The following is a 23,695-nucleotide window of genomic DNA, read 5'->3' as shown; positions in this document are numbered from 1 at the left end:
ATACATGGACAATGAGCACAAACCAGTTTGCAGACGAGCCTGGGCCTTTGCTAGCTATGGCAGGTTGGTAATACAGTACACTGGAAATTTAACATTTCTTTGAACTGTGTTGAGTAAACGCTCAACTGTTATTGAGTAATGTAACAATTTGTGCTGCCAAAGTGATTTTATGAAGTTATGAGTTAGCGTACTTATATACTTTATATACCTTCAGCAACACATGGGAAACACTAGCTGCCTCATTATTGTGTTGTGCATATAGATTTCCTAGTAGCTTAATCTATAATTATAAATCAACCTTTCTGATGTTGAAATGCTGAGACTTTCATTGGTTTGACTGCCTGCACCAAATGATGTTGTAAAGATGGACTGTGGAACGAAACAAGTTTAAATGTGTTGCGTTGCGGCTTTTATCCCCCATTCTTTATGACCTCTAGTTCTGCTGTAGCTGCACATCATCTTAAGTCTATCCACGTTATTCCTGCTGCTGCCTAAACTCTGCATGCCCTCTCCTCCTTCGCTCCCTCTGCTGTGCATCCCATCCCCATGAAGATAAACCTAATCCAGCCCTCTGCTCAGATTCATTTATGTTTAAGATTACCAATATTGTCCGTGGCTGAGTAGCCAGGGGGCAGGATCACATTTCTGGGATGCTGCTTAGCAGGCCAAACCAACTCTGACATTGCCATCAAAATAGTTGATGTGGCAGTCGCAGGCTTTCCTGACTGTGCAGAGCTCACGAACTGCGATGCAAGGGCAACAGGAGAAATGTCCCACAGTGCCAGCCTGCTGCGCACATCAGGAATACAAGGTGGTGGACATGAGGTATTAATCAAGAGGTCGTCATTACTCACTTCTGGATGAATGTGCTGCAGATTAATGGTTACACAGCTGATCTGGGTCACCTAGAATTATTTAAAGACTCTATTCTGCTTTGCACCATTAGCTTTTAAAGATTTGTTTTTAATTTAAGAGGTTATTTGGAAGCATCTCTTTGGATCCTTGCAAAGGAAGTCTCCTATGGGAATCTTCAATGTGAATGAAAGGGAAAAAAACAAATAGAAAACATGCTGATGAGAGCTGTTCATTGGTTCAGATAACAGGCTTTAGGGAAAAGACTCCAAAGAGCCTTTTTTTTATTTATTTTAATTGCAGACAGTTTTTAAGAGTGCTGCTCTTCTATATACGAGTAGCAACACAGGGTCCGAGTGTTTTTACTTCTCTGAAAATCAAATACTTAGAAACATGTCTTACTCAGATGTGAAGAAACACCTCAGATTATCATGTTAGTTAACTCAAAGTGTCATGCTCTCACACCCTTCTGTGGCCAAGAAATATTTATTGCTGTTGGATGTTTTATAGTCATTTTTGATGACAAGAGGCACTTTAAAATAAATATACCAACCAAGAAGACAATGCTGTATGTATATAAACCCTTTTATGTTATTCAGAGCCATCAACACATGGCCAAATCACATCTATTACAGCCTTTCACAGAACAGAGCTCACGGTAAAGTAGACTACAATGCTCTTTAATGTGCTTAACATGACAATATTCATGCTCATTTAACCAAAACTTGTATAATCACACATATCAAAAAGCACAATGTGAAGCCTCTTGCATCTTAAACATAAAAGCAGCTCCATGCAACTTGTTTAACATCTTCTTCTACACATCAAGAGTCACGCTGTGGAAGAGTGCCTTTAATTGTAAAGGGATTAGCTGATGGCATTGGTTCCTCCTGCTCCTCTCTAGGCAGATAAACCATATCAATCCTCCACCGAGTGTAATCAGTCTACACAAAAGGAGCAGAGGGACGGGAAGCTTCATTTCAATATCAGGCAAGACTCCATGCAGCAAAAAACTTGAAGGCTTCCTTATCTGTTAATATTTCCCATCCACAAATGTAAACAACGCGTCTCTTTTCTGTCTCACAAACAGCTTGTGAAGCTCAACAGGAGCTTTGGACCTTATCACAGATGTACATTGGTTATAAGTGATGTAACCGCTCCGTAAAGATCACTTCAGGAATTTCTGGTACACAACAATTCATTTCAGAAGGCAATGGTTGGATGGAAAAGACATTTGTTTATTCCTGACAAATCAAAACAGAATATACAGCACGAGAAAACAACCAAAATCCTAATTTTCCAAATGAGTTCAACATAAGATTCAGGAAAGATGCTGTAACGTCGTGTCCGTGTCCAGCTGTCAGGAAAGAACTTCTTCATCAGCGAGCATTTCTTAACATTTCCAATCCTGCTGTCGTGTTCATCAAAGACCTGCAACACATAATCAGAGATGAATTTTGTACTTTAAAGCACCACCAGGGCTGCAACTGACCGTTATGTTCATCTAAAAATTAGTCTGCTGATTTTCTTTCATTACTTGCTTATAAATTCTCAGATGTCTTGAGCCACCTTTTAAAGTCTTTTTATTTTCCTAAGAAAATGGGAGAAGCAACTTTTTAAAATGTGTCCAAGCGTACATACAATTTGAACAAGCTTGAAAGTCAGTATTTGGTATGATTGTTTGATTAAACTATTTTCTGCATTTATAAATCCATTCATCCGTACAGCCTGACAATGATAGAGCCTCCACTGTGTTTTAAGGATGGCTCTACACGCTCAGTGTTGTACTTCCATGTATGGCGATGACGATTTGAAGCAAAAATTTTAAATATGGATGTGTCACTTAGCAAGACCTGTTGCCACTGGCAACACAATGGCTTCTTGACAGCCACTTTCACTGACATCTTCTCCAATGAGATTTTGGCAAACAGGGTCAGATGCACCTCTCAGGTCCTGTGTCAGGTCTTTGCTGGATCTTTTCCAGTTTCTTAAGGACATGAGTTTTGGATACTGTTCATCTGCTCTAGATTGTTATATAGACCTGCCACTTCTTTTCCACCCTCCACTTGTCCAGTTTCCTTAAATTGCTTAAGGACTCACTGCACATCATGCTGAGATATGGCAGGTTTTCAGTTAATAGCACTTTGGGAGTGACCTTGTTGGTGCAAAAACTGTCTGCCTGTCAAACTGTGTTACCTTTGGCATTTGTTGATTCAATTAAAGAAATTCTGTATTTTTATTGCCAAGTTGTCTGTTATGTGTGGACAATACAGGCTCATCCCTTGAATAAATTGCTCTTTTACCCTTGAATGATTCATAGGTGAGCATTAAGTTGCTTAAAAAGCAGCCGATGTCCAAAGAAAAACTTTGAAAGACCTTCCGAGATCCTGGAGAACCCTTGCTCACGACCACTTTAAAAAAAAATACAAGATAGTTCTCCTTGGAAGCAAAATATAAAGAAATGATGGGTGGTTCAAGACTTTTGCACACTACTGTACAGGTGACTTTCTAAGTCAGTTACTTCATGCCCATATGCAATTATGCAATACAAATGTACAGAAAATAAAAATAAAAAAGGGACCCTAACACCACAGTAAAGGGCATTAAGGCATGAAATATTGATAAAGTAACAAACTACTTGTTTTCTTACAAAGGTCCCCTCTGTGGTTGTTTTTGTGTGTGTGTGTGTGTGTGAATTGTGTATGTCCAGTTGGAGGTACCCAACGACACGGTGAAGAAGAAAAAAAAAGCAAATAGCCTGTAAACAGGATCATGGACAGGAAATCCCATCAAAAGAAGATATTTTGAGAAAATAAACCACACGGGGAGACATTTAATAAGTAATCCTTAGTGACTTACAGCTGTAAGTAGAGCTGCTATAAATGTGTATAGATTTAATTCAATAGGATTCAAACTGGGTCACTCAGCTATTAAAAGTGCAAAGTTAGTTGAGAGCAGTCTGACAGCAGTTTGCCTTTTCCTGGCAAGTACTGAAAGCTGCTGTTTTCCATTGCAGGCAGCTGCTGCAGAGGTGGAAGAGAGTGTAGCACCTTTTTCAATTAAACGTGCACAATAAACAGAAGATGGCAAATACTCTGAACTGTGACACGTTCGGTCTCAGTACAGGGTTTCATTTTTACTCAGTATTATTAAGCTTATACCGGCTATTATAAATAACAAATCCCCATCAGCTGCACTTTTATATACTAACAGTAAAAAAAACAATTGAGTATTAAGTGATGCACTAAGGAATTTCACATTGCGTGATAAACAGATGACACAACATTTATAACTTTTGTATAAGCATCCTTCGCATTTAGTGCTGAAATAAGAGTGTTGACCATCATCTGTGCTTGTGTTATTACATTATTTAGTTCTGTAAAGCAGCTCTAGTGATACAGTAACAGCACTCACCCACCTCTGCAGTGCTCTCCGGAACAGTTTAGCAACCTTGAGCATTTTTGATTTTATGAAACACCACCTTACAGTTTCCTTTGACTCTTAGTGCTTTCATTGTTCCTTCCTGGCCTAATATGCAGATATATTCATTCAAAAATCATTCATAAAAATAGACCATGAAGCACTGGGCTGCACATCTTAAAAGAAGAAGAAGGTCACAAGTACTCCAGTCACCAGTCAACCCAGTATTAATACTTTACTGGACCCCCTTCTGCCTTAACAATTGCCTTAATTCTTTGTGGCTAGACTTCGAAAAGTTGCTAAAAACATTCCTCAGAGATTTTGGTCAATGTTGACATAATAGCATCACATATTCAAAACTGCTCTATTAGATAGAGATCTGGTAACTGTAGAGGCCATTTGTACACAGATAAGTCACTGTTATGTTCAAGAAACATTGAGATCATTTTGAGCTTTGTGGAGTGGTGTTATCCTGCTGGAAGTAACATTCGGAAGACAAGATGGACACGGTAAGTAGACAAAAGGCACAAAGTGTACCAAGAAAATATCTGGCACACAATTACACCACCACCTCCTCCCCAAACCTTTGATACAAGGTAGGATGGATTCATGCTCTTATGTTGTTTACCCCTAATTTGAACTCTACCATCCAAGCGTTGTAGCAGAAATCGAGACTCATCACACCAGTCAACATTTTTTCCAGTCTTCTGGTGAGCCTGTGTAAATTGTAGCCTCCGTTTCCTGTTTTTAAGTGACAGGAGTGACACCCGGTATGGTCTTCTGTTGGTGTAGCCCACCTGCTTCAAGGCTTGGGGTGTTGTGTATTCTGAGATATTCATCTTTATAGCTTGGTTGTAACAAGTGTTATTTGAGTTACTGTTGCCTTCCTATCGCTTGAAGCAGTAAGTTCATTCTCCTCTGACCTCTGGCATCAACAAGATATTTTTGAGAGCTGCTGCTTGCTAGATACTTTATCTTTTTTTCAAACTATCCTTTGTAAACACTACTGATGCTTGTGTAGAAAAATCCTAGCAGATCAGCAGTTTCTGAAAAGTAACTTAAAATCACCTTTCTTCCCCATTCTGATGCTCAGTTTGAACTTCAGCAGGTCATCTCCACCGTGTCTGCTGATTGTGTATACACATCAGTCAAACATCTGGTAGATTTAGTCCTTTGCCAAACGTTTCATCATTTATCATTTACTACACAAAAATGTCAAAACGTTCACTAGCTACTGCTTCTTAAATGTGAGGATTTAATGACTGTTCTCTTTCATATTACTGTAAATGGAACATATCTAGATTTTGAGAGGCAATTTGGGTCCTTATATGCAACATGTTCAACAATTCCTGACATTTCATAGCTTAAAGTATAATTTTTTTTTTTTAAGTAACAGAATGTAACTGGTGATGATAATCCCCATTTTAAAATCTTGTAGTGCTAAGTGTACATAAAGTAAACAGTAGCTCTGAATGACTTCTTACTGTTCAAACACTTTAGGCTTTTTGCCTTCCCTCCCTCTGTGAATGCCTCCAGCAGTAAACAGACGTGGACAGCTGCAGGCAGCCTCCAGACTCAGCACTCTGAATGATAAAGAGCTGGTGCAGGGATCACCTGCCTTTTTGCTAGAGACACATATTAGACATTTCAAATACTCTAGCCTTGGCTCTCCATCAAGGCCCCGTTTACGTCTATTAGTGACAGAGTGATCAGTGTGAAATTCAGTCGGTGGTGACACACGACTGGAGAGTCAAACATAAGAGAGTTTAAAAAAGGCACGCCGTCATATTTCACCCATAATGATATCCAGTTTCGAAATTTCAGTTTTGTCTAGCAGGATTGTTTATAGAGCACCTTTCTACTTCCCGTGAACACAAGTGAATAAGTTCATACAACTGGATTCAAGTGTGTTAGAGGAATACACGTCACAAAAAGGCCCAAACCACCTTTCGATATGTCATATTTGATTTAAAATATTATTTGTATCAGTCTGAGTGTACACTGAGCAAACCTTACTGTGACCTTAAAAAGTAATTAGGCACTTAATTGATTTGATGCATGTCATTAGTTACTCCAAGCATGCAAATCAAACATATCTACTGTATTAAAGGTCATGTCTGTCAGCCAAAATCTATTTTTTCCCCCAGCAGACGTTAACGCTTTCCATATGGAAAGAAAGCTTAATTTCTAATTACCCTATGAAAAATTCCAAAGTGTGGCTCTGAATATCAAAATCCGAAATGTACTAAAAAGAAAAGAACAAAAAAAAAAAAAAAAAACTGACAGTGATCAAGTAAAACCCATTTAAAAACTGGCTTTTGCATTTAAAAAGGCTACTTTGAACATTGCCATGAAATTAACTATGCAAATCGGGTTGGGGGAGCGGGGGGTACAATACTTGGTCAAGATAACAAGACTTCAGTTACCAAATGTGATATGAATTTCTTATTACTGAACAGTTCAGTGCAAGTTCTAAAAGTGTTGCAGGCGCAACGAAATGATTGCTTTTGCTTTCAATCCTTTTAAAAATCACAAAAACAAATTGGCTGGAAAATAAGGTTTTATCAGCTTGTTTTATACTGCAAAGGCGCATTTTCAGTGGGTGTCGTTTACCGCCCTTCTAAATGCTTATCAGTGCATGTAAACAAGCACATGCACACATGCCTGCATAAACAGCTAAAATGTGTAACGTTTTAATTAAAATCCCATCTCCTCTGTCCCTTTAGATCGTTAGAAATAGAGACGCAGATCCACAAAGGGAAAGAGGTCGCTGGTAACACCAACACACGCAGGGGTCTCATTTATCAGTCTTATTTAAATTGGCTCATGCTAGTTTTGAAATCTTAAGGGTCTAGTTGGATGTTCTCACTGCAGGGACTGCGGAGATGACTAATTAGGTAGAGGGATGTGGCAGAGACAGAAAAAACTATGTATGTCGGGCAGTGCGTAAGTAAGCTCACCCACACGGACATGCAAAGCCACATTTAACTATGTTTACAGATAAGCCGTGACATTCTGACCACTCAGATGAAACGTAAAATTGCTTACGTTGTGACAACAGGGTGTCATGGTGTAGGAAATATGACATGTGGTTTCATAGCCAAAATAAAGATTTTTTTCTGACTAGGACCTTATGGGGCATTACTAGGAATGTTAGCAGTACAATAAAGGCTGTTTTTGAAAAATGTGTAACTGTGTCCAGTCAAGAAACAATTGTTTCAGATATTTCTGTTTAATATGTTTGTCTCTGTGTGTAGACAACAGCTTTGCAAAAAATTGCAACAGATTAGAAACTCTTAGCAGACTGATTTTGTGTTATTGCCAACCTAATGTACCAAAGGTTCTTTGAAGAGAACAACTGACTGCGAGTGGTTGGAGATTTGGTCACCATCGCAGGCTGAGTAGTCATGATCATGCCACGATCTTCAACTACTGTTTTTCCTAGTTTGATTGGAGCATTAGGCCCTTGTCACACAGTCCTAGAGACCTATTGGCAAACATCTGGCAAGCACTGGTGGTTAGGGCAAAATGTATATTCTTTGGCTGGTGGCAAGTGCTTCCTGGAGGTTGTTGGCAGACACAAGGTGAAATTGGTCACAGTTTTCACTGCTTGCAACCAGTTTTAACGAGCAACTGTCTCCAACCTTGACTTGGTCGATATACATTTTTCCCTAGAGAGTGACGGTTGCAGGGGATTTACTGACCGGTCTTCTAGGCCTTTTTGGGACTTTAGCCTTACAGAAATCAAGTGATTTAAAGACAGACTGTAGTAATAATTTTTTCAGCAACTTTTTATATTATGTCCTATCTATATAAATAACAGACATAAAAAACATTTGCTAAATAATCTATACAATGTAGCAATCTATCAATCTTTTTGTGAGCAAATTCTTACTTGGACACATTTATAGCTGAAAACAGACTGAAAATTTATTAAATATTAAACACGAAGCCTTTAACTTAATTAAAACTAAATTACAGTTTCAAAAACCATTTACTAAATGTTTGCTTCCAACTTATCAATGTTAAATCTGGCATCCTAAATGTTACCCATGTTTCCAAATTTCCTGACATTTCATAGATAATTAACCAATTTATCAAGACAATATGAATGTCTGATAGTGAGAAATTATTCCTTCATTGCAGCCATAATCCAATATGCTCCCGATCTATACAGCTAAGAAGACATATGGCCATTTAAATAAACAGTCAGTCTGAATGCGTTATATTAAGTCTCAGGACAAATCGTATCTGTCTTCAGAGTCCGTGTCTACGGATGACGTATGTTTCCTCATGTGTTTTCAGTACAATCATTAATGCGGACATCTGTGCAAAACATCCTCAATCATGTCCCTGCCAAAAGAAAAACAGAGGCATAGTCTCAATGAATTCAATCAAATTTCAATTGCCTTGTGATGCTTTCTTTTTGTGCTTAGGAGAAATAGTATTGGCAAGTGTCAGAATTCTGTTATTAGCTGGAGTGCTTTTACGTTGGATGCAATCCTGACCCACTAAAAAGCATGCTGTCAAGAGCTCTGGGCATGATTAATTAGGTCCCAGGTCCTAGGTCGGAAAAGATCCCACTCCAAGACAATGAAATAGTGAGGGTATGGGCAGCTCAGCTGGCTAGTCTATATCCAATAACAAAATCTGCATGGGAATCTGTGCAAGCAGCTTCAAGAAAAAAGAGAAGAAAAGAAAATCATGCCACTGCTGGGATGGGAGGGTGGATAGGACAGGGTTGCAAAGCTGACAAACAAAAAGACCCCTTTGTTTTTATCAGTGTAACTTTTGGCTGCCTGGCAATCACCCTCCTGCATTCCAAGCAGAGAGCATTGCCAGCTGAGGGGAAAGCGAAAATAAAAAAAAGGCTGTGACGGCAAAAGCAAGTGTCTGTATTCACTGACACTGTTGACAGTCGGGAGTGAAGACAAGGTTCATGTGGGAAAGGCAAAGATTTAAAGAAAAATGATGGAGAAAAAAAAAGCTGGAGGAGAAAAAAAGGTCTGAAAGATCATATCGGTGATGCATTCATACTTTCATGAGGCAGTGCGTTGAAAGGATGAAAGGAAAGGTGTAAATCATGGCTATGACCTAGAGTACTGCAAGCAAGAGATTAGAGCAGCATGAAATTCAACCAGTGTTTGGACAGCTATAGAAGCCAGTTTGGCAGAAGATCTGCATTTGAATCTATTGGGATGCTGTGTAAAGTGTAAACATGAACAAGATGCAAAGATTGTAAATTGTTTAAGCCAAATATTTAGATGAAATTGTTACTGTGCTGCTGGAAACATTCCTCAAAGATTATGGTCCACATTGACTTGACAGCATCAGGCAGGTGATACAGACTGCATATACTTGATGCCAATCTTCCTTTCCATCACATCCCAGAGGTCCTCTATTGGACTGAGATCTGGTGACTGTGGTCACTGTGTGAAAACAGTGAACTCACTGTCATGTTTAAGAAACCACTAAGATGTTTTGAGCTTTGTGGCATGGCACAATTTGGTATTTATATTTCTGTGTAAAATCAACACCATAGGTATTTTGTAACAACAAACCCTTCTCTAACCCTACACTGTAACCTGATATGCACCTCCCTAGGGATATAACTACACATCCCCGTCGACAAAGCCAATACAGATAGAAATGTTGGCAACAGCACTGGCCACTTCCATAGGGTACGTCACTGGCTCTATGTAGATTCACTACAGCAGTATAAACTATGCACTATCCTGCTGACAGCAGCCAGCTACTGTTGTAGCTACTTTGGCCATTACAGAAATAGCTGAAGTAACTGCAAATTGCCTATTAATTTTCATAAACTATTCATTTTTACAATGATCAGGATTATAAGAGTGTCTTCTTCCTGTAACTTTCTGTTTCATTTGATATAAATATAAAAGTTATTAAAATTGTATGCATTTTATGAGCTTTTTAGTCCTTAGGAATACATGAAAGAGAAAATGTTTTAATGTATAATCTTATCTTCAAATACTTGTCAGATAAATATACCAGGCCAAAAAAATGTGGAATAAAACTAAAAACTAAATAAAAACAAGTATCTGAAAATTCCATTTAACTAGATTTTTATGTTTCATTTGGGCACTGTGGTTTACAAAGTACATCTAATATTTTTTATTCTTCTCTATTAAAGGGATAACCATGACCCAATCTCCACCTCTCTGTTAACAGCCAAATGACTCAATCTATGCTGCCACCTACTGGACAGAACTATCACGAATGCTGCAGTGCTCTCAAAGCTATAAACTTTATTAATTTTCCCACCTCAGTATATGCTCACTCTTGCATGAGCTCAAGACAAGCTGATGCTCCCTGCAGAGCTGTAGTATCCAGTGCAGTCTGTTGAATATCTCTGGGACAGCTGGACAGTATTCAGCTCAAACTCTCCAAAGCAATAAGCATCAAATTTCTGTAATGAAAACACATTAAATTCATAAACTTGTAACAATCAATCAATCCATCCATCCATCCATCCATCCATCCATCCATCCATACTTACATACATACAGTCAAGACTATTTCAGACAACCGTGTGAAACAACAAAGCAGGACAACTTGTGTTGACATCAAACAGTCAGCACTGTGTTAGAAAGTTAAAAACTGCTTGTCAAATTCTATTGTGAAAACAAGGTAAGCTGTCGCAAACATGGTATTATCATATTTATAGGTGGCTGAGTGTTTGCCTGCTACCTTTGTGTCACTTCCAGAGGAAAAAAAAAACAGCAGCAACAATGTTGTTATTCAAACAAAGACCTTCTCTGTAGAGGAGGGGAAGGTGAATGTCAGAGCTTTTCATCTCCAGTGTCGCATTTCAGTTGTCAAAACTCCACCAGGAAGATTTTTGCAACCTGACTCTGACAAGTGTTTTTTTTTTTAAACAACACAAACAACCAAGAGTCTTTGAGCTGTACTGGTGCGTTATTTTTATTGATTTATTTATTTTTTAACCAAAAATAACAACTGCTAATAAAGTACATTCTTAAGTAGTGTTCCCTAATATTTCTGCCAAAATAGCAGGTTTTCAGTAGTCAGTCAGCACAGACTGTATATAAATGATGGACATAGAAACACACATTAATTTGTGGGCTCACTTTGAAGCCTCAACTTTAGAATTTTGGCAAGTTGTTTTTTTGAAAAGTGTCACTTTCATGTAGTGTTCAGTGTCTGCTGCAGACACTTTTTTAGGCCTGTCACGTCTTATTTTGTTCACTTTGTCCAGTTTTCTTAAGATTCTTTAAGGACACACTGCTTACCAGGCAGAGATATGCTAGGTTTTTGGCTAGTACCTAACTGGGAACCACCTTGCTGGTACAAAATATTATTTTATGCCTGTCAAACTGTTATTTTTAGAATTTTTCATAGACTGAATTAAAGAAATTGGAACAAATAATGTGTTTTTACGAGAAGCAATTTCTAACAAAGTTCCTAAAGACGCAATTGAATATTGGTTGTTATGTGTAGGCAGCACTTGTTCATTCCTTGAACCTCTTTTATGATTGAATCATAGGCCAGTGTTAAGTAGCTTAACAAAATTCCTATATAGCCAATGTCCAAAAAAAACTTTGAAGGACAATCAGAAACCCTGAATAACTACTGCTCAAAACCCCTTTAAAAATTACAAGCTAGTCGAGGTTGGCTTCACTTTTCAGACCTGAGGCTCACTCCTCTTTTAATATAAAAGGTCTACAGCTGTGACACAAAAAAAATAGGTGGGGGGAACCAATTTTGACATATCACACTAGGAGAAGCACATGAGGTAATTGTTATTACTGGTTCAGTTTCAAGGTGGCAAAACAAGAGTGCATCAGTGTTTCCCAACTGGACATGAAGTCATAACTAAACACGATTTGAGCCTGGACTGCTGTGAAGCAGGTCAGGTGGTTTAACGTTAAATTACATAGCTCGTATCACAACTAATGTGAGAACATAATTGATTTGTCCCAGGTGAAATGAAAACACCTTTTCCCTAAAGAAGATAAATGTAAATCAGAACCAAAAATCAATACAATACTCTCAATTTTCATGTTTTTTTCACTAAAAGAGCAAAGAAGCAATTAACTGACAAGATCACATGGGACGAGCTATGGACAAGTCAACCACAGCTGGAAAATCTATACACAATATACTTTAAACAAAAACAATGTTGCATCAATTGGATAGTGTAATATTGCTGCAAGCTCCTGAACATAGCAATTAAGATGCATTTGTATTTATTTATTTATGCATTTTAGAGTTTTTATACATTTTCCCAATTAGTATATACACAAAATTCTAACACTGTATTTTATTTTTTCCCCAATTGAAACTATGCATATTGTGCCAATACAGTAAAATGTTTTTTTGAATGGACTGGCTTTTATATAGCACTTATCTAGGCTTTTTGACCACCCAAAACAATTTTTACTGTGGGAGGAAGCCAAAGACCCCAGAGAAAAGCACAAGGAGAACATGCATATGCCACAAGGAAGCCTCAGGAGTCAAGGAGACTCAAGCTAGCACCTGTCTTACTGTGGCGTTGGCACTACTAACCACTGCACCTCCATCCCGCCCAGTGCTGTTGCCTACCATATTGTTATTAACTGCAGTCAAGAAGTGAGTATGTGTCTCAATCCAGTAGTAAATTTCAACTAACCTTTAGTATGTTTTTGGCATCAAAAGCCTCTCTTTCATTGACGGTTTGACGTCCTGCTGCGCCCGTATCTTCCACTGTAAAAACACGAGAGTGTAAAGAACAAGCTGATCAATAAAGCACAGAACACACAGATACAGATATGTTATCTCAGTGATAAACTAACATGTTTACTTGAACCTGTCAGTGGCTTTACAACAGTACGAGCAAAATCAAGGACATTTAGTTAGTAAAATTAGTTTGTGAAATAGGGACTAAGAAGATGAAAAAAAAACTAAATTTTAATAGGGCTTATCCACAAGGCGGTAAACATGGTCAGCAGTGGCACAGTCTCTGTGTTGTGTTCCTGGTAAGCCCAGTACAAATTTGAGAACTGCTCCTGGACTTGATCCATGTCCAAAATGAATGAAGCTTTTGTCAGAGTACTTGGAAAACATGCAGCTCAGTGCACGTAAACAGAACTGTGGCCAAACAGAGAACTGCCTCCCCAATTCCTCTCTGCACAATTTTGTTGTCAGAATTGGTCAAGACTCTGCTTTGTCGTCACTGCAGCTACACTCCAAGCCAAAAGATAATGAGGGAAAATTGGCAAACATCCACTGGGTGGCAGCAATCAATACGATCCCAGCAGTTCAATAACTTCTCTACTATGCCTTCGTGCGAGTTAGGCTGGCATGTGTGTGTTTATGTCTTTACCTGTGGAGTCTTTTCTGAACAGAGTGTTCATCACAGTACCATGTAGCTTTACTCTGTCCCACTCTCGGACCATCAGCCCTGCAGAGACAAAATGCTCTACCAGTCTGTCTGCAATCACCTGCAACCTATAATGTGATTCCATTAAAATAGAACAGAGATTAAAGAAATAAAGTTAAAACAGTAAAATGTTGGATATTTGTAATGTTGTTATTTAACTATTCACTGATGTACTAACCTGTCAGATCCATCTCGAACATTGACCTTCGCATACAAAACATCCACCACTGCTGGGTCATCATTCATGTACTCTATGCCTGTCACCTCCAGTGGGAGAGGTTTTCCTTCAGTGATGTCTCTAATGAAAAATCAGACAAAGAAAACCATTGTAGTGTAACACAAACTGTATTTTTTTAAATAAGTGAAACTGTCTGGGTATGTAAACAGCTAATCAAGGTAGTAAAGTACAGTGACACAGGTTCTCCTATTCAGAAATAAGGCTGGAGATACTTGGTCAGAAAGTTAACAACGATGCAACAATTCAGTCCACACACTGCATTCATAACTCACTGAATTTACATAAAGATTTCCTGTCAATACCTGAGGTCAGAGGAGAATGGCCAGATTGCTACAAGCTGACAGCAAGGAAAGAGTAACTTAAATAACCACTAGTTACAACCAAGCAATGCCGAGAGCATGTCTGAATGCACAACCGCAGAAGAGCACACTGGGTGCCACTCCTGTCAGCTAAAAGCGAGAAATTGAGGCCACAATTCGCATGTGCTCAACAAAATGTTACAAATGTTGCCTGGTCTGAGGAGTCCAGCGATATTCAAATCAGAGTAAATAAAATGAAAGCATGGATCAATTTTGCTTTGTATACAGTGGCTGGTGATGGTGTAGTGGTTTGGCTACTGTTTTCTTGGCACGTTTTGGGTCCATTAGTACCAATCTGAGAATTGCTACTGACCATGTCCATTCCTTTATTAGACAGTGTACCCATCTTCTGCTGACTGTTTCCAGCAGGATAATGAATCATGTCACAAAGCTTGATCATCTCAAACTGGTTTCACAAAGTTGAGTTCACTGTATTCCACTGCCCTCCAAAGTCAATAGAACCCAATTCAATAAAACTCTTTTGCCTCGCCTCTGTCAGTGCTCCCCAGGCCGGCTGTGGCTACAATGTACCTTGCCATCAGCAGTGTGTGAATGTGTGTGTGAATGGGTGGCTGACTGAATGTGTAAAGCGCTTTGGGGTACTTAGGGACTAGTAAAGCGCTATACAAATACAGGCCATTTACCATTTCACCATTTTGGGTAGAATGATGGATTCTCATAAATGTGCAGCTGACAAATCTGCAGCAACTGGACCACAATGTCAGAGGAATGTTGTCAACACCTTGTTGAATCAACGTCATGAAGAAGGCCACTTTTTTGCTTTCAGAGGCCACTCTGAAAACAAAAAAGGATGCTTGAAAGGTGTAACTAATAACTGATGTATAAGCATACACCAATGAACAAAACATTTTTACCAACCCATAAGACTGACAGTTACAGATGATTTTTAAATGATTTTTCTCCTTTTTTAAAGAACCACATAAGTTTTGAAAATATGAACCAATATGAACAAATAGGTTCTCGAGCAGGATTCTGCTAGTCGATCCTAAGTGCACAGCAAAAGCTTTAAGGGAGGCAGCTTTTAGTTTTTTTGCAATGGAACAGCAGCTGGAAATGTTGAAATCTTTAAACTTTACCCTGGATTTTCATTAGGAAGGTTAAACATTACTTTGTTTTGCAATTTTATTGTTTTGGCTCTTTAAATCTATAAACTAGTGTGACATTATTTTATTAGGATTATTTTACTGATTGTTGTATAATTTATAATTTTGTGTTTCATTTTATAATGTTAGTATTTTTCAGTCAGTGATTGTTTGACATATACATTTTTTTTTTACTGCTCTTATTTTATTTACTTATTTTTAGATCGCTTATGTTTAACATTTCATTCTGTTTCACAGTGCAATTTCTTTTGTAGTCATACACCAAAATCATTAAGTGCTTTGTATAATGCAATAACCTTGTTCGAGCCTTACCTGATGAAGTTTTGACACTCTTGGAGATGTTCACATGCTTTTCTCACTTCCATTTCATTTAACAGAGCCAAGGTGCCGATGGTCAAGTGGAGCTTTGCAGGGTTCTGAAATATGCTTTCCTCTACTCCATGATCCTACAGAACATGGAATTTGTTAATGGTGTAAAATGCTCTCCTTAAGCAATACATTGCCATAACTGCCCCTCACTATCACCAGTTATATTTTGGTTCCTTTTTACAGAAGATACCTGTGAACATTGCTTCAAAACCTCATCTTTAAATCTCAGGAATCCCTCTTGAATTTTTGAGTCGTTTAAAGGGAATGACAAAAAGTGTGTGAAGGGCTGCTTCCTCCGGAAATTCTCAACAAGGACCTCCACCCGAGTGACAGCAGATGAAACTGCAGTTTTGGTGGAACCTGTAATGACTGTTACACAATGAGAGAGTGGAGGGAAATGAGTGAAGGGAAATATCTTTTGCTCTCTGTTCAGTTTTTAAGTGACATTTGCCCTTAGTCCCCACCAATCTGCCCTTCCACTCCTTGTTTTGGGATGTTAATAGACGTCTTTGTGTCAAACTCCAGACGTTTACGCGTTTCTCCTTTTTTCCCAATGATGTATCTACAGAACACAAAGAAAACAGAGAAACACAGACAGACGTTATGCTGCTTACAGAATCTTGTATTATTTTCAGAAAGTGAAAGGTTAAGGACAACCAAAGCAAGGTCTACTGTTGATGACACACTTGTAAAGAACACTTGGGACATCGATGGCACAGCGATATCCTTTATCACTCTGTTCAATTAAGTGGGTATCACAGGTTTCATCTTCTCCAAGCTCTTCATCATCTAGAAACACAGAAATATACTCACATTTTTAAAAAGAAACTGTGCTAAAATCTGAAAGCATTATCTGGAGCTTCTTACAAACATGTATTTTACCTGTTAGCGGATAGTTCTCGACTTACCTGGTGGTCCCATGTAAGAAAACTCTTCCTCTTCCTCATAATGCTCTTCCTTAATTATATTCCTGCGGTATATTCTTCCATTTATATTTATAAGAGGAGGACGTAAGACATCCATACTGGTAAACTAGCTAGTGTTAGCAAACCTGTGCAAATCTGACAACAGAAACGACGGTTCAGGCGATACTGAGGTGACTTTTGGTGACGTCAAAAACACTTAATAGATAATATACTAGCTTGTCAGCTAAGTGAAAATTGTATAAAATAACAAAGTCTGTCTTTCAAAACTTATTTAGCTAGCTAGTTGGAACTGTCCTGGTTATTGACGTTTTAAATGTGTCGGAAAATGTGTTAACAGATCTACAAAAGTGATTGAACAACCTTTTAGCAACAGACGACTGAGACGAGCCATCCCTATGATTGTAAAATCTGCGATAGCTGCAACCCCCTGTCGCGACAAACGTAAAATGCGGTCTCTGTCGTAAACTACTGGTATACGTCTGAAAAACAACAAAAACTGGCTGGATTTTAAGTTGTTATATTTGCTGTGACATCGACGGTAAGTTGTACTTTTGAATAAAAATGGAGACTTAATGCCATATTATATTTGTTAATATTTCTGCTGGGTGGTTATCATCAACAGTATAAGCAGAATAGTTAGCTTTATTGCTAGCAATGTTGTATCATTAAAAATAGTGAAACAGTCCTTCCAAGCTAACCCCTACCGGTTGGTTTGGATGTTTAAAAGCCTTTGTGATTACTAGAGCACGAACCACCTTGCTTTATCTGTGTTTGACACATTAAACTGGTAGTAACAACAGTCGTTGTTGTGTGTGTTGTTTAAAGTTTATCGAGGCAATGGCCGCGTCTTCTTCGTCCTCTTCTGCGGGAGGAGTGAGCGGCAGCTCCGTGACTGGCTCTGGGTTCAGTGCTTCCGAGCTCATCCCACCAAGGAAAGTCCTCTATACGTATCCAAAAGGCGCAGGGGAAATGATGGAAGGTACGATGAAGGAAAACCGGATAAAAGTACTTGTATAAAAGCTGCCCAAATGCTCCCAAATAGCCAGGAAATAGAAATCATATGAAAATCATATATAATGCTAGGAGGTTTGCAACATAATACCTTAATATCATAATATCTGCCAACTTTAGTATAACACTGAGAATATATGTGCCTGTGTTTCTAAAGTATTTAAGAAAGATATGTTACTACAAAGCAGAGTCTGCCGCTCTTCTTCACAATCAAGAGCTTTCTCTTGCACATGGTAGACAAATTAAGATAAAGCAAAACCCTTAAGCCTTTTAAGCTGTGTGGGGCATGGCATAGATTCAACAAAGGTGCTGGAAACATTCTTCCGAGTTTCTGGTCCATATTGACATGATGTTATTAAACAGTTGCTGCACATCCATGATGCAAATCTCTTGTTCCACCTGGTGACTGTGGAGGAAGTTTGAATACAGTGAACTCATTGTCATGTTCAAAAAGCCTGTTTGAGATCATTTGAGTCGTGTGATATGGTGTGTTATCCTGCTGGAAGCAGCCATCAGAAAATGGGTACACCGTTCTCATAATGGGGTGGACATTATCAACATCAATACTCAGGTAATATGTGGCATTTAAATCATACTCAAGAAAGAAAATATCTCCCACACAATTAGACCATCAATAGCGAGATCCAGTGATACAAGGCAGGAAGGATCCATACTTTCATATTGGTCCCGCCAAATTCTGACCCTAAAAATGTGGCAGCAGAAATCGAGACTCATCTGACCATGCAGCATTTCTTGATTTCGTGATTCACTGATTGCATGTTTGCGTTATCAAGCCGCTAAACAGGTGTGCCTAATAAAATGGTGGTTGAGTGTATACTAATGGATGTTGTCTCTTAGGCTTTGACATTGTAATGTTTTTTAAAAAACCCAAAACTATTTTAGCTGTATTTTACTGTTGTTGTACTTCTTATGTCATAAATATATGAAATATTTTAAGATCTCTTTCTGATGTAGCTTGAAATCTATGTTTTGGCTTTTATTACCCTGGAGACGAAAGCTTGAATAAGAATTCTTTATTTGACTGACCTTTTTTTTTCATTTTACGTTTCTTTTTAGATGGCTCTGACAGATTTTTATGCGAGTCTGTATTCAGCTACCAAGTGGCCTCAACACTGAAACAGGTTAAACATGGTAAGTCTAACTATATTTGCATAGCTTCACATTAGTCTTGGTTGATCTAATACGGGTGCCAAACCCATTTTACATTACAGGCCACATATAGCCTACCTTCATCTTAAATGGGCTGGATGAGTGAAACTCCCGTTTCTCACAGTGTAACTACAAATTTAATCCCTGCGAGATATATAGACGGTGAAAAAACACATTTTTTGTTTTGATCCGTTACTTAATCACGTTGGCATCATATAAATGGTTAGCATTATTTAACTGCATTTTAACTGTATAAAAGGCTAAAATTTATGCCCACCTTCAGTTGTTCTAAAGCCATGTGGGCCGAATTAAAATCTTTAGTTCTGGCTCCCAGGCTTTATATTTGACACCCCTGATCTAATAGAAACAGGTATACTAATGAGTAATGTCCATTCTTACAGATCAGCAAGTGTCTCGAATGGAGAAACTCGCGAGCTTGGTGGAGGAGCTAGAAGCAGACGAGTGGCGGTATAAACCTATTGAACAGCTATTGGGATTCACACCATCTTAAAGAGATTCAGATGTCTTTTGCTTATTTAATCAGCCAAATAGAAGGAAAATGTAACCTTTTTTTTTTTCAAGTTACACATGATATTCCTTCTGTATTCTGTATCATAAGTTTAAAAGTGTTATCTGGAGATCCCAAATGTGAGATGTGTTATTTTATCACTTATTACATTAAACCCAGCATACTAAATAAAATCTTGTCAACAACATTCTTATAAATTAGTAACTACACAATTCACAAGTTAACAGATTTTCCATCTGCTTTAGGCTGTTCAAGATGATTCTCTCATTGGAATTAGCCTTCATGTTAATGTAAATACTACATTTGGTATTAAATCCCTGGAAGAGAAGCATTGTGTTTCCAAATGGCTCCAATGTAACTTATAAACATAAAGCCTGCTGCACTGTTGGTCTCTTCTCCTTTCTGTGTATGTCCTTACTCCACCAGCAATTGGAACAAAACAAAGAGAGCTTGTAAATAAAATCAGACTTGGGACATTCTTCACATTGGTTGCTGTTTGTTTTGCCTGGTGTGTATTTTGTCCAACTCCACCTCACTGTGTTAAGTTTTGTTAAATCCAAGGATAGAAAAGTATTTGTGCTGCTTTTTTTGTGGTATGTATTTTGATATTGCTGTTGTTCATTCTGTTCTTTGAACGAGCTAAAGTCTGAAACCCATCAGTGCAGTTTTCCGTGCCACTTTTGTCTTGTGGTGACAGTGAGTAAACGTGCAAACTTGGTGTTTTCCTCAGTGAATGATTGTCTTCAAGCAAGTGAAGGGTGGGAGTGTACAGAGTGTACTGTACTGTACTGAGTGTTTCAGGACAGCCCTGAACACAACAGGACACACCTCTGGCTGGAGCCTAAATTTCTTTTTCTAGTTTGTTTCTGGCCACACTTTCTGAGAATCCAATTAAAAAGTGATTTCTCATAGTTTTTGTTGTTTTTACTCAAGCTACTAAATCTTCTTACTCCACGTCCCCTGCTAAAGATTTCTGATAACTTTTTTATAGCACCCACCTCAGAACATAGTGTTCCTACACGTGTTTATGTATTTCAGTTCCTGTCTAACAAAGTACAGTGTATTCCACGCCTACACATGTGCAGAAATGCAGCGTAGCCTCTGGCTGCTTTCCAACATACAGCTGTGAGCAAAATGTGTAGTATGTAGCCTATGGCCCCGACACAAATAACTTGCTTTTGCATTCTAACAAATCCGCTATATGTTTTTACTCTCATACACAGTTTGTGTTATGCCTTAAAACACTTTGCTATCTTTTGTGATGAAGTAATAAATGGTGCAAAGATGCTACAATAACAACCCCCCGGCGCATTTCTGCATAGAACGTTGCTAAATAACTCTAATAATAATGATGATGATAACATATGTAATTTCTGTGCAGTCTTTTTGTTTGTAACTCAAGGGTAAATGTAGAAAGAGGTGTCCCATAGCCGTTTTTATTATCTGTTTTGCCTTGAGCACAGCGCACTGAGTGTTCTCTGCATCTCTGTGTGCCAGATAAAAAATTCTGATGTAATGGTTTAGCAAAACAGGTGACGTAATGTGCACTGCAACACTGAACCTGCTCATCCAGGCCTACATTCTGTTAAAATGTAGGTGCACATACAGAAAAACGGTTTACCAAATACCCACATAAGATATCAAACAAAGAAACAACAAGATCATTTTCAAGCCCACTCAAGTCCCCTGAAACATATCCATAACACTAGGGTCTGCTATTCATCCCCCACCACCCCCCCCCCCCCCTCCTCCTCCCCCTCCTGTTTGTCTTTCTTCTCTGCTGGCATGTTACCAGGCAAGAAGCAGCGCTGGTGTCGTGCCTCTCTTTTTGATTGGCTGGTTAGGGAGAGACAGGCGTGGCCTCGCAGCCCACATATATAAACATTGTTGCAGGACAGACTGCAGAGCTTGGCAGCTGGTGAGAGAAAGAGAAGAAGAGCAGAGGAAAGAAGTTTCCATATACAAATTGCAGACAATAACCGTTAAAACTACGCATCTTAAACATCCACCGCGACCTTGAACCACGCAGAATTTAAATAACGAGTAAGTACAATTAATTTATTTGCCGGTTTTGCTAGTTTACAGCTAATTTTGACAGTGAAACAGCTTCTAGCTGCAGTCAAATTAAAAAGGTGTTCTTTTTGAAAATGTTTATTGTTCATATCTTTAGCAGAAAGCTATACCTCAAAAGCCTGATATGTATGTTTAATTAAGTCGTTAAACGTGGAATTAACGGCAGTAGTTGGGTGCTCATCTGTTGCCTTTGTTTCTCCTGTGACAGTTGACCACATAAGCAGCTGATACTGCAGGGAGGACAACCATGCCTGAACTCTTTGCATATACTGACATCGGCAGCTCACCTCCTTCTCCAGTGGACAGAAGAAGGCTGTCCTGGGGCAAACTGGTTCAAAGACTGACTGATTTCAGCACACCTGCCAGCAGCAGGAGTATGGAGTCAGGGTCCAACAATAGCAGCAGGAGTGATCTCTCAGACTCAGGTAAGCAATGCTGCATAGGCATCTCACATCTCATGATTCTTTTCTTCTGTATGCAAGTTTCAGGTTCTAACTCATTCTTGCTTTTACACAGGCTCAGATGTCTCAAGTGACTTGTGTGCCTTCAATGAGGACCTGTTTTATGATCCAATGGAGGAGACACTCTTAAAAGAAGTAGTGGACCTGATTGCACGAAGTCTGAGAGAAGCTAAAGACACAGATTGTGCCTTAAGATGTACAAAACTGCTCATTCCAGACAAACTTCTGGAGCACATTGGACAAGAGCTCCTTCATCTGGCAGCTAGTGAGCCCTGCGGTTTAAGAGGGGCTCTCATTGACCTCTGCGTTGAGCAAGGGGATGTTTGTGAGAGCATGGGACAGCTATCTGTGGACCCATACCTTGTCCCTACATTTCAGCTTGCTCTGGTGTTGAGGCTAGAGTCGGGCGGCCTTTGGCCTAAAATTCAAGGACTCTTTAGCACAAAGTCGCCTTCTACTCCAGTAGTGAGACAAGCTATTAAACTTAGCACTGGTTTCCGTGTGATCAAGAAGAAGCTGTATAGTTCTGAAGATCTTCTAATTGAGGAATGTTAAGTAATACAAACACTGATGTGCTTTGATGCTGACAAGAGGACAATAAAAGCTCACAAAGGGGCCTATTACTGTAATTACATGTATATGAAGCATTCTGAAGTGTATCAGATGGACTTTGTCATGATGTAGTCTACTGTTCCCACTGTAAAGGGGCTGAACTTTATGGTACCTGGAGCAGGCAGTGCTCCTAATACTCACTCACTGACATTCAGATTTTAAAATGACAACATGTAACCATCATATTATATCTGGTGACATGGCATTTACAAGTATTGGAAGTGCATACCTCAGTTTCTATTGAAACTAAACAACGGCAGCTAGCTATATTGTTATAGTTATTATTGAAGTTCATTGTGTTCTTTTTCTTTTTATACATGACAGTTAATTGAATTGGACAAAGCCTGATGAAGTGGTACACCAAGAGAACATTTGGTAACCTTTGTGAAGTGTGAAAGGCCTACCCTTGCTTGCCTTGTGCATTGTTTTTGCAAGCCGCGGCTAAGATTACAAATGTAACTTGATCTTGTGTTGTGCAGCCCTGTCCTGCTTCGGTTGATATTCAAATACTCAGTGAACTTTTTTTTGTACCTTTATCGAATGCAAATAAATTATTGTTTTCTAACATTTTGTTCTTTCTTATTATTATTTATTCAATCTTTCATATCCAAATGATCCATAGTTGACTTCGCTGACAGAGTTAGGAGAGATCTAAGAATGAGAGAAAGCGAATGAACATCAAGTCTTCAAATGTGCGTGCATATGTGAACCCAGTCTGCAAAATCTACAAACGCAAACTACACTAGAGCACACCAGCTGGTGCGGTGAGGTACAGTGGTTAACGGTATTCCGATGCAGAACAGCTGACAGGAATATGTGGCAGCCATTAAAGCCACATCATGTACGATGCCGCAAAAGTTTAAAAACCTAAAAAAAAGCTAGTGTGAAATTTGAAGAAGTCAAAGTCATGAATCAGATGTGCAGCATCTGCAGTCTGCAAAAAAAACAGCTGAGTGTGTTTGTGCTGAAAGAATGTGACGCTGCACATCCTGCCAGGCACATTTTGCACGTCACTGAAGAGCTGAACGTGCACGCCGCCTTGTCTCTAGTTCCCTGTCTCTGTAAGCCGGCCGGCCGGCACACTGTACGTGCCAAATGCGCTGACTGAGCTTTTATCTCCCATTCTGTGCCTGTTCTGTTCAAAG

General features: G+C 38.9%; 3 protein-coding genes across 6 annotated transcripts; 2 read left to right on the top strand and 1 right to left on the bottom strand.

Annotated features, from left to right (window-relative positions):
- Nucleotides 1-1,421: 1,421 nt before the first annotated feature.
- ascc1 (activating signal cointegrator 1 complex subunit 1) lies at nt 1,422-17,479 on the bottom strand. Of its 4 annotated transcripts, none has more exons than XM_026178495.1 (11): nt 17,399-17,479; nt 16,677-16,829; nt 16,455-16,557; nt 16,233-16,330; nt 15,959-16,137; nt 15,712-15,845; nt 13,857-13,976; nt 13,622-13,746; nt 12,929-13,002; nt 10,561-10,705; nt 1,422-2,283 (listed from the first exon to the last, which is right to left on the bottom strand). In XM_026178495.1, the coding sequence occupies exons 2-10, from the start codon at nt 16,789-16,791 to the stop codon at nt 10,589-10,591; spliced, it is 1,065 nt and encodes a 354-aa protein (XP_026034280.1). In that variant the 5' UTR covers nt 16,792-16,829; nt 17,399-17,479; the 3' UTR covers nt 1,422-2,283; nt 10,561-10,588. The 4 variants fall into 4 exon arrangements, with proteins under 4 accessions (XP_026034280.1, XP_026034279.1, XP_026034276.1 ...); XM_026178494.1 differs by lacking the exon at nt 17,399-17,479 and adding an exon at nt 17,055-17,131 and having other exon boundaries at nt 2,070-2,283; XM_026178491.1 differs by lacking the exons at nt 1,422-2,283; nt 17,399-17,479 and adding an exon at nt 8,046-9,701 and having other exon boundaries at nt 16,677-17,048.
- Nucleotides 17,148-19,887, top strand: anapc16 (anaphase promoting complex subunit 16). The gene is made up of 4 exons (XM_026178497.1): nt 17,148-17,232; nt 17,520-17,673; nt 18,783-18,857; nt 19,277-19,887. The coding sequence occupies exons 2-4, from the start codon at nt 17,532-17,534 to the stop codon at nt 19,384-19,386; spliced, it is 327 nt and encodes a 108-aa protein (XP_026034282.1). The 5' UTR covers nt 17,148-17,232; nt 17,520-17,531; the 3' UTR covers nt 19,387-19,887.
- Nucleotides 19,888-21,281: 1,394 nt separating this feature from the next.
- ddit4 (DNA-damage-inducible transcript 4) lies at nt 21,282-23,117 on the top strand. Its single transcript, XM_026178496.1, has 3 exons — nt 21,282-21,447; nt 21,686-21,902; nt 21,994-23,117. The coding sequence occupies exons 2-3, from the start codon at nt 21,725-21,727 to the stop codon at nt 22,491-22,493; spliced, it is 678 nt and encodes a 225-aa protein (XP_026034281.1). The 5' UTR covers nt 21,282-21,447; nt 21,686-21,724; the 3' UTR covers nt 22,494-23,117.
- Nucleotides 23,118-23,695: the final 578 nt, after the last annotated feature.

The sequence above is a fragment of the Astatotilapia calliptera genome, chromosome 8 (genome assembly GCF_900246225.1).
Source record: "Astatotilapia calliptera chromosome 8, fAstCal1.2, whole genome shotgun sequence".
Taxonomy (NCBI): Eukaryota; Metazoa; Chordata; class Actinopteri; order Cichliformes; family Cichlidae; genus Astatotilapia; species Astatotilapia calliptera.
The sequence above is the reverse complement of the archived record's forward strand: the minus strand, read 5'-3'. Positions and strand labels throughout refer to the sequence as shown.

Excerpts from the sequence above, each read along its gene's own strand:
- ascc1 (XM_026178495.1), bottom strand. The coding sequence starts at position 16,791 with ATGGATGTCTTACGTCCTCCTCTTATAAATATAAATGGAAGAATATAC. Across the intron at positions 13,977-15,711 it reads GAGTGTCAAAACTTCATCAG|AGACATCACTGAAGGAAAAC; the intron begins GTAAGGCTCGAA and ends ATTTTTCATTAG. Across the intron at positions 13,003-13,621 it reads GTTCAGAAAAGACTCCACAG|TGGAAGATACGGGCGCAGCA; the intron begins GTAAAGACATAA and ends GTGTTTTTACAG.
- anapc16 (XM_026178497.1), top strand. The coding sequence starts at position 17,532 with ATGGCCGCGTCTTCTTCGTCCTCTTCTGCGGGAGGAGTGAGCGGCAGC. Across the intron at positions 17,674-18,782 it reads CGCAGGGGAAATGATGGAAG|ATGGCTCTGACAGATTTTTA; the intron begins GTACGATGAAGG and ends GTTTCTTTTTAG. Across the intron at positions 18,858-19,276 it reads ACTGAAACAGGTTAAACATG|ATCAGCAAGTGTCTCGAATG; the intron begins GTAAGTCTAACT and ends CCATTCTTACAG.
- ddit4 (XM_026178496.1), top strand. The coding sequence starts at position 21,725 with ATGCCTGAACTCTTTGCATATACTGACATCGGCAGCTCACCTCCTTCT. Across the intron at positions 21,903-21,993 it reads GAGTGATCTCTCAGACTCAG|GCTCAGATGTCTCAAGTGAC; the intron begins GTAAGCAATGCT and ends GCTTTTACACAG.